The following is a 10,545-nucleotide window of genomic DNA, read 5'->3' on the forward strand; positions in this document are numbered from 1 at the left end:
CAAAGTTCACTTAAGTATGAATTGAGGTGCGATTCGTCGTTTCGATGTTGTTATGTGTGATTTGAGGCCTCGAATAAGTCTGTGTTATGTTATGGTACTTGTTGGTATATTCGGACAGGGTTCCGATCATTTTTCCTCTTGTTGCATTGCTGAAGATTTCTGGTGCTGGTGTAGCTGCATCTGCGGAGTATTGGTCGCAGAAGCGACTTCGCAGATGCGGGAGGTTCATCGTAGAAGCAGGAGAAGATTGGGCTTGGAGTCTTCACAGATGCGGAATTTGAGTCGCATCTGCGACTTCGCAGAAGCGATTGTCATAGGAGCAAAAGCGAGGTCTTGCGAAGGAGAGAAGAGGAGCTCGCACCTGCGATGTTGCAGAAGCAGAAAATTATTCCACAGGTGCAAGGGGTCGGCTGGTTAGTTGTGGTCGCAGAAGCATAAATGTTGTCGCAGAAGCGACGCCGCATTAGCGGCTATTTTCTTCGCAGATGCGAACAGTGCTGGGCAGAACCTATAATTTCGGGGGTTGGTAGTTTTATTCACATTCTTGAGACTTGGAGCTCGATTTTGGGCGACTTTGGATGGGAATTTCACCATACGGATTGGGGTTAGTATTCTTGGCTCGCTTGTGATTATATTTCATGAATTAATCTTCGTTTTCGGCATATGATTATTGATTTTAAAGAGAAAATTGGGGGGTTTTGTCTAAATTTTCATAAAAGAGAATTTTTGAGTTTTGAATATCGATTCAGAGTCGGATTTGATTGAATCTAGTATGGTTGGACTCTTAATCGAATGGGTTGTCGGATTTTGTAAGTTTTATCGGGTTTTGAGGGACGGCCCCGGGTTTGAATTTTTGGGTGACTTTGGACTTTTGATTAATGATTCGACCTTTATCATTTGGAATTGTTTTCTTAGACATTATTTATGTATTTGAGTTGCTTTTGGCTAGTTTCAAACCGTTCGGAGGTCGGTACGCGCGGGATGGCAGTTTTGGAGTATCGTTTGGCTTGCTCGGTATTGGATTTGGCTTGTTCGAGGTAAGTAACACTTATAAACTTGGTGCTGAGGGTATAAACCCCTGAATATACGTGATATGTGTTTGGTGTTGAGGTGACGCACATGCTAGGTGACGGGCGTGTGGGCATGCATCGTGTGAGATATCACTCGATTGATTCTGTGGTACTGTGTAGTGACCTAATCTTGTTTCCATTCATGAAATTTCTACGTGCTAGAGTAATTGAGTTGTGATCCATATTAGAGACCATGTCTAGGTTATATGCTTATCCTGTTGAGACCCACTGAGGTCATTTCTACTGTTCAGTTATTTGCTTACATTGTAATTACATACTCAGACATACTCATTCATTTGCATATCATATCTCAGTCTTTGTTTTCATTTATTGATACATCATAACATCATTTTTAGGCTGATTTTCATGACATTGTGAGCTCGAGAGACTGGAGAGATTGATGATTGAGTTGAGGTCTGAGAGCCGGATTATGAGTGATATTAAGGGGATCGGGCTGCACGCCACAACATGTGTTATTGATTCATGATGGGATTGGGCTGCACGCCGTAACATGCTTTATTTATTCATGCCATGATTGGCTTATTATAGTGTTTGGGTTGGATCTGCCCCTCCGGAGTCTGCACACCCACAGTGAGCGCAATTGCTATTGATTCATTTGGGCTGGATCTGCCCTGTTCAGTGCTGAGTGACTGAGTGTGTTGAGTGATTGAGCGTGATGAGTGTAATGTATGAGACAGTGAGATTGAGTACTCTGAGAGTGTGAGTACATGAGTTCATCACTGTGATGCATTGCATTTAACATGCATACTTGACATACATGCATAGAGATGCATTTTCTCATGCTACGTGGTTTTGGTGAGATTCATGATTTCACGTGCACACTGATATGTAGGCATAGAGAAGTACTTTCCTCATGCTATCTAATAATGAAACATCTTATTTATTGTTGAAAGGTTTTGGAAAAAAACATAATTTTTCTGACTCACTCATATTTTGGTGTTTGTTGTGAAGGATTTGGGTTTTACTGTTATACCTGAAAAGCACGACTATTTTCCATAACTGTTAATGAGTTGAGCATCACATCTCTGAGTTATTTCTTTTACCACTTTTATTATATTGTTATGAACTGTTGTTGGCTATTGGTGTTGGACTTCGACCTTTGTCCCAGCTCGTCACTACTTTCAACCTAAGGTTAGGTTTGTTACTTATTGAGTACATGGGGTCGGTTGTACTCATACTATAGTTCTGCACCTTGCGTGCAGATTTTTGATGTTGATGTTGCTGTGTATGGCGGGAGTTGGCATTGAAGACATACCCGCGTTCCGGTCATTGCTGCCTTTTGTTCTTGGTAGCTTTAAAATTTTTAATTTGTTCATGAAAATTTTAAATAGATGATGTATTTATTTTATACCAGCTTTGTAAACTCTAAATCTTAGAAGTTCACAATTTGTACTACCAGTCCTTGAGAATTCTTTGTATAAAAGCACGGTTGTATTATCATTACTTCTCTTAATGAATCTCATTGGAATTGGGAGTGGGATGCTCTAGTGGTGAGCACCCTCCACTTCCAACCCAGAGGTTGTGAGTTCGAGTCACCCCAAGAGCAAGGTGGGGAGTTCTTGGAGGGAGGGAGTCGAGGGTCTATCGGAAATAGCCTCTCTACCCCAGGTTAGGGGTAAGGTCTGCGTACACACTATCCTCCCCAGACCCCACTAGTGGGATTATACTGGGTTATTGTTGTTATTGTTAATTGGCTTAACTAGCGGGTTGGTGTTAGGTGCCATCATGACTAGTTGGATTTTGGGTCGTGACAGTCATATTGCTTTGTGTTGATGATGGAACATGTAGACATATTTGGCGATTAATGGAGTGTTGGCACGATGTCTTTGTCGTGCGATTGTAATTATTAATATGCACATGTGGCGAAATAAGGTGGCGCTCTTTGGTTTGCACATGTGTCGAAATAAGGGTGATAATCTTGATTATGCGCATGTGGCACAATAAGGATGGAATTTCTTGATTATTTCACATGCGGCGAAAAAGGATGGCACTTTTGACGATTTTTATGTGATGGTTCGGGGGTGATATTCTTGATCATGTACATGCTTTCTTTAAACTTCGTTATATGTTTCAACAAGTTGCAAGTTGTATTTGACATGCATTTCTACTTTATGATTTGTTGTCAAAAGTGAATTTACCTACGTTGAGTTATTATCATATATTTTAACGAGATTGTGGTGTTGTATTTCCTTATATATTATTGTAGCCAGTTATTGATATATTGCACAGGTTCTTTGACTAGTAAGTATTTCATGACTTGAAAATCGTCACAACTTCACCGAAGTTAGTCTTGATACTTACTGGGTACCGATTGTGGTGTACTCACACTACACTTCTGTATTAATTTTTTGCAGATCTGGGTGTTGGAGGCAGCAGACCTAGAGAGTGAGTGGATACACCAATCGCGAGGATTCAAGGTAGTGCTGCATGACCGTCGTAGTGCCTTGAAGTCCCATCCGTTATGTTGGTACTGTTATTTACATATTCAAACAATATTATATTTTGAGACTTCTTTATGTATCCAGTTTAGAGCTCATGACTCAGTACCATCTAGTTCTAGGGAGTTGTATTGTGTATTATCATTTTTGGGCTTATACTATCACTTTTTAGGTTGTTATTCTAAATTCATTCTTATTATATCATGTTTTGATGATTAAATATTGACTTTCCTAGTTTTGGAGGATAGATGTCATCACGATCCCTTTGGTGGAATTTGGGTTGTAACAATCCCAATGAAAATAACGATAGAGGATATGACTATTTTATTTCCTGATGCAAGTACCTGAACAAGTAGTAAAAGTAAAAACTAACAGAACTCATGTGCTTTTCTTAGTAATACTTTGAATTTTGTAAGCAGTATACATCACTGACACATTACCACCAAATTTTACCAACAAAAAGAAAATACCAAAGATAATTTTGATTTTTGAACCTTGTTTACAAATAACTGCCACTTCTGAACTTCCATTCTGTATTAATATAATGTCTACCAGCTTTCCTGTTTATAATTAGCAAATATCAAATCATTATCCAAATGCACGATTTTGCACAGATGTAGACTTAATCTCTATTTTCTAACCTAAGCAACTAGTTTGTTTTTCAGAACCAGAAGCTCTTCCTCCAACATTAACACAAGAAGCTTCAGCTGGTTGATCTCTATAACTAAGATTTACATCTTCTAGTGCTATGCCACTGCATGGATATTTTTTGCTACAATCAAATTTCACTGCAACTTCCGTAGCAGATGTACCGCGTATGTCTTGATACTTTACGTCACTGATTTTCACACCCGAGCCCTAAAAATATTTAAAAGAAAAAAACAGTGTTATTTTTCTAGGAGAAGTCCTCAAAATAAAAAAAAAGGCTGAATATATTTGCTTGTATCACTTACCTGATGAGGGCAATTGTCATTGTTAGGGCAATAATTTTGGTCTATGATGATAGGGTTTTGAACGTTAGCCATAACTATATGCTGGAAGAGAACATTTCTGACAAAGCCATTGCTTGATCTTGCCCATGTTTTTACTCTCAATCCATTTTGTGTTCCACTGAACGTGACTGTTTTAACTGTAACATTTTGAACTCCAGGCTCTTCTAGTACCCAGCCTAAACTCCCAATGCTGCAGTAGTAATTAAAGTTAAAACAAACAAATTAGGTGAGAAAATAAGCCAGTATAAAACATATTTATAGAGCATGAATAGCCTAATTTAGTTGCAATTGACTTTGTTGCTACTCATAGCCTAATTTAGTTGCAATTAAGTTGACTTTGTTGCTACTCACAGCCTAATTTTAGTTGCAATTAAGTTGACTTCTGAAATTTACAGTCTCAAAAATATCATAATATTTCGGTGATTATAAAATTATATATAAAATAAAAAGTTTAAATTTAAATTGTTTCTTAATATAAAAAGGTATCATTCTTTTTAGACGGACTAAAAGGGAAAATCTGTCACATAAAAATAAGATAGAGGAAGTATTTTTTTCGCAGGAAGTAATGAATCAATTAGATCTCTTAGTAGAATGAACTCCTGAAACATACTCAGGAACGTAACACTATAGGAGGTAGTTATGTATTCCATACTGTCCAATGATTAAAGAAAATGCAGAAACTAAATCATTAAGCAAATAAAGTGAAATTATAAAATGTTTGATTCTTTTATGAGACGTAGAAAGTAGTAATAATTGGAAGTAAACTCTTATATTTTTCCAAACCTTATTCCATGGCCAGGGCCACAGGCTATGTTTTCGATCCATAAGTTGGAGGTTCCAGGGCCAATTGAGATACAATCATCTCCAGTTCCAATATGAGAGTTGATAATGGTGACTTTAGACGAATATTGGACGTGAATACCATCGGTGTTGGGACTGTTTCCTGGAGCTGACACCTTTACTCCTTGTAGCTTCACATTATGACAATTATCTACCAATATGTGGAACATTTGGCTGTTTTGCGATGTTAATCCTCTTATATCTATGTTGCTGGAGTTGGAAAAAGTAAGTCCCTGCAGAACAAAAAAAACGATGTGAATGCATAGAGTAAAGTATTTAATCTTTTTATTGTTTGTGGTTAATTTGCACCATATACAGTTTCCATAATAATGAATATATCAGACGATTTATTTCAAGTTAGTTGACATTGCTCAATCCCACTTACCCACGTAAATACTAAATAAACAAACATGTAGTGTTTCATTATTTTTTAATTATATATTTTCATAAATAATACTTCTGATAGATTAAAATTTAAAATGGAATGACGAATACTACTAATTTATTGTTCCTTGAGGCAATTATTCTTGCAAGAGGTTTTGAAAACGAATATCAATGAATTGTGTGTGTGTGTGTTGTTGTGGTGACTTGCATCTCTCACAGTTTCCAGAAGAAGAAGACCATTTACTTCAAGTTAGTTGAAACTGCCCAACCCCACTAACGTACCCAAGTAAACGCTAAATAACCAAACTTGTAGAATTGTTTCATCTTTCCTATTGTTTAAAATTTACTTTTAATAGTTTAAAAAGGAATGATGAAACTTAGTCATACCATTATTCCTTGAGGACAATTCTTGGTAGAGTTTTTGCAAGCCCAAAGACTAGCACCTTGTCCATCTAAGGTTCCACCATATATGGAAACTCCAGTGACTCTTTCAAATTTGATCCAATTTTCTTCATTCCGAATGACATTATAATCCGATGGAGCTAATATAGTGCCATCAATATGTAAGGTAATAGCCTTGCTCTTGCATGTTTCACCTAGAAAATATGCACTTTTAAGCAAGTAACTTCCCTTTGGCACGTAAATGGTGGCAGGGCTAGTAGATGCACATGCTGCAGCCCATGCACCCAGAAATGCTTTGGATGAATCGATTTTTCCATTGGATTTTGCTCCATAGTTTTTGACATTATATATTGCATTTGCAGCAATGGAAGAGTTCAAGGTCAAGAATAAGATTGTGAAAAAAAGTGGGAGGTTTTCTAGTAAACTCATTTTGCTCATTATCTTGTTTCTTTAGGTTTTTTTTTTTTTGGGGGGGGGGGGGGGGGGGGGCGTAGAAGTTACAGGGATAATCAAATATTGGAGGGGTGATGAGGAAATGGATAGGTTTTGAGGGGAATTTATAGACTTTGCATTAGAGATCAGCGATTCAGGTCATTCTAATTTTTGTACGACGTTCATGTGCAAAGTAATGTGTAATAGAAAAAAAATAAGAAAAAGAAAATTAGGAGAGAAAACTAAGTTAGATATGGATTCTTAATTTAAGACGCTGACGTGAGTTAGGTTTTGGGCAAATAGTAGTTCTTTCAACACATTTGGTCATGTTGAGGAAGACTTTAAGTTCAAAATCCAAGATATATCGCATGAAGAAGTCGTTAACCTATTGTCTCAATGCTTAACGGAAAAGTCAACTACATTAGGAATCTTTAACAGAATGCATATACATCTTTAAATAAGTAGTAATGTATATTTTTTAAATAATGTGAAGTTCAACTATGGATGGGATATATTTTTAACTGTGTTTCTTGAATTTTTCAAAGAACCTTCAAATCATTTTCACATTTTCTATTAATAAGTGGTTTATCCACTTTCTACATTAGGTATTAGAAGCTGGTATCTCCTACTCTAATTACTTACTTAAATTTTTAAAACAAATCCACCTAGTTCGATAAGAACTATGTGATTTCATTTTTTTCTTTAAATTTTTTTTCAACTCTTCTGTTGTCGTCCTCTTTCACTAAGTTGTTAAACTTACTTCTGGACTGGTAACGTGTCAATATCATAAACGATTAACTACAACATTTTAATGATCCGACGGGTCATTTTGAGCTTTAGCATTTCGTTCGACGATTTGAGATATTGAATAGTTTCATATGATGCATTATGACTTCGGTGTACAATTGGTTTCGATGTTAGGGATTGATTTAGAAGGGTAATTTTCAATTTGGAAATTTAAAGTTGGAAGAGATCACCAAGATTTGGCTTTTGGGTAAACGATCTTGGAATCGGGATTTGATGGTTTCAATAGGTTGTATAGTGATTTTAAACTTGGAAGTATGTTCAGATTTGAATTTGGATATTCGTAGAAGGTTTTGGCTCTATTTGTCGAAAGTTGGCAATTTGAATAATTAGAGAGTTTATAGATTTTATCGGAAGTTGACTTCAGTGATTTCAGACTCCTATTGTAGTTTTAAGACCTTGGTTAGGTTCATTTAGTTGATTGAAATTTGTGTGTAAAGTTTGGTTGTGATTTGGAGTGTTTAATTATGATTAAGATGAGTTCGACGAAGTTGGAATGTTTGAAAGTAAAGAGAAAAATTTTGATTTTCGATTCTTCCTTTTGATATTATTTGTAGTACTTCGAGCCTTTATAATAGTTTGGATAATGTATTTGGACTTGTTGGTATGATTGGACGGGGTTACGTGAGACTCGAGTGTGATTCGGGGTGGTCTCACACCATTTTGGTTGAATTTGGAGTAGCTGGTGTGTTGTAGTGCATCGTGATCGTGGAAAAAGGCTCGTGATCGCGGAGAAGGATATTGGCCATTTGGTATTTGTGCATCGCATTCGCGAGGATGTGATCGTGTTCGACGAGTGTTATAGGAGATAGCTAGCGCGTTCACATAAGTGGCTTCGCGTTCACGCAGTGTTGGAGAAGGCCGTACAACAGCCTTCCGCGTTCGTGTTTGATCCCTCGCATTCGCGTAGTTGAGTGGCCGGTTAGACTTCACGTTCACGCGTTATAGGCTGTGTTCGTGCTGAAGGTGCAGGCGGCAGTTCTGGATTGTGCATCGCGATCGCGTGGGCTTGGCCGCGATCGCATAGTGTATTAGCTGTCAATGATTTAAGTTATCTAATTTCGGGGTTTTGAGCTCATTTTCACTCTTTTGAGTTTTGGAGCTCGGGAAGAGGCGATTTTGGAGATGGATTTCACGCATATTTTGAGGGAAAGTAATTTCTACCTGATTTTAATTATATATTATGAATCCCCGAATATGAAATTTTGAAGAAAAATTTGAGATTTTGTGTACACCTTAGGAGAGTGTATTTTGGAGATTTGACTATTGATTTGGACCCTATTTTGAAAATTATATATATATATATATATATATATATATATATATATATATATATATATATATATATATATATATATATATATATTTGGACTCAATAGGTTATGGGTTATCGATTTTTTTAATTGATTTTGAATATCGGGCACGCGGGCTTGGGTTGAGTTTCATTGACGTTTTAGGTATTTTTCAAAGACCGAAGCTTTATGATCTGGGATTGCTTCCTATAGCATTGTGTGACTTTACTAGATGATGTTTGGCTTGGATTTGCGTGATTGGAGGGGTAGAGCGAGGTTTTTACGCGATTTGAGATTGAAGACTAGCCCAGATGAGGTAAGTATCTTGTCTAGACTTGGATTGAGGGTATTTCTTAGTATGCTATGATTCTTGTTATATGTTAGGGGTAATGCATATGCGAGGTGATGAGCGTATATACATGCACCTTGATTTTTTATTATTTGGGTAGACCTTAGGCTACTATATGCCTTATTTTGCTATCATGCCTCTTTAATATCGTGTTTCCTCCACTTTATGACTACGTGATCTATTATTCATGCTACAAATCATGTTTAGGCTAATTTCTTATCTGATTGAGATATGATAGCGCTATGTTTTCTTTGTTAAGCTATTGTCTTAGCCATAGTAAGATTTTTTAGTCATGATATTATATCCGCATGTTATATATTTGTCTCTGTGCACTTTATATATGTTATCTCACATGTTTTTAGTGTCCCTGTGTCTAACATGGGTTTGAGCTAAGTTGTGGCACGTTGGTATATTCTGTGCAGTTTTTTGATTATGATACGATGAGATAGCATATTGAGACCTAAGGATATTGATGATTGATTTTGGGCCATATAGCCATATTGAGTGGATTGATGAGTGATCTTGGGCCATAGAGCCGTATTGATATTGATAATGAGGTGACACTTGCTTGCATCAAAGCCCCCATATTAGGCTGAGTGATATTGATCGTTGACTTTTGATCCGATCAGTGCTTGGGCTAGGATCTACCCCTCCGGAGTCAGTTGATAAACCATGTTACATTAGGGCCTGTGAGTGCAGGCACACGAGATGTGCTTAGTGAGGGACTTATGTCAGACACTCGTACAATGCTAAGTGTGTGTATTTGTGATGATTCAGGGGCATTCTACCAGGCACCGTGAGAGTTCTGAGAGTATGATTGAAGGATACTTGTGCCATGAACTATGAGTGTGTTGATATTGTGTATACTTGATTTCTAATGTGTGATGTTGTTGATTTTGGCATGTATATTTGATGTGCAGGCATAGAGCTGTGTTTTTTCTCATGCTAATTTGTATTTGATGTCTCCACTTAATGTTTAGAGCTTGAAATCGCAGTTTACTTGATAAATTCATGTTTAGGTGATTTTTGTGAAAAAGTTGATGCCTTTACTATTATACCTGAAAAGCTTGCATATTTCTTCTCTTATTGCGTTATAGTTGAACAGGTTATTATTTGAGTTATTTTTCCTTATATGGCATTATTATTACTATTTAGTGTTTCTGACAATATTATATTTTTTTTTCAGACTTTGTATTTGGTACTCCATAGAGCTCATGCACTCGGTGATACCAGATTTTTGGTGGTTTCAGTTGTATTATCATTATGACTTCAATTATTTATGCTATTTAACTATTTGAGACTATTTCTTATCGTTTTTTGAAGTTTATTTTCGTATATATGTTGTTGGCTTTTCTAGCTAGCAGGGTTAGGTGCCCTCACGACTCCAGTGGAATTATGGATCGTGACAAGTTAGTATCAGAGTACTAGGTTCATATAGGTCTCACGAGTCATGAGCATGCCTAGTAGAGTCTTGTAAATCGGTACGGAGATGTATGTTCTTATCTTTGATAGGCTATAGGC

The 10,545-nt window shown here is 36.8% G+C and overlaps 1 protein-coding gene across 1 annotated transcript; it reads right to left on the reverse strand.

Annotated features, from left to right (window-relative positions):
• Nucleotides 1-3,898: 3,898 nt before the first annotated feature.
• LOC104085376 (polygalacturonase-like) lies at nucleotides 3,899-6,617 on the reverse strand. The gene is made up of 4 exons (XM_009589391.4): nucleotides 6,133-6,617; nucleotides 5,305-5,594; nucleotides 4,483-4,711; nucleotides 3,899-4,387 (listed from the first exon to the last, which is right to left on the reverse strand). Exons 1-4 carry the CDS (start codon nucleotides 6,583-6,585, stop codon nucleotides 4,166-4,168), a joined length of 1,194 nt encoding a protein of 397 aa, XP_009587686.1. The 5' UTR covers nucleotides 6,586-6,617; the 3' UTR covers nucleotides 3,899-4,165.
• Nucleotides 6,618-10,545: the final 3,928 nt, after the last annotated feature.

This window comes from Nicotiana tomentosiformis, chromosome 6, assembly GCF_000390325.3.
Source record: "Nicotiana tomentosiformis chromosome 6, ASM39032v3, whole genome shotgun sequence".
NCBI lineage: Eukaryota > Viridiplantae > Streptophyta > Magnoliopsida > Solanales > Solanaceae > Nicotiana > Nicotiana tomentosiformis.

Excerpts from the sequence above, each read along its gene's own strand:
- LOC104085376 (XM_009589391.4), bottom strand. The coding sequence starts at position 6,585 with ATGAGCAAAATGAGTTTACTAGAAAACCTCCCACTTTTTTTCACAATC. Across the intron at positions 5,595-6,132 it reads ATTGTCCTCAAGGAATAATG|GGACTTACTTTTTCCAACTC; the intron begins GTATGACTAAGT and ends TTTGTTCTGCAG. Across the intron at positions 4,388-4,482 it reads ATGACAATTGCCCTCATCAG|GGCTCGGGTGTGAAAATCAG; the intron begins GTAAGTGATACA and ends AAATATTTTTAG.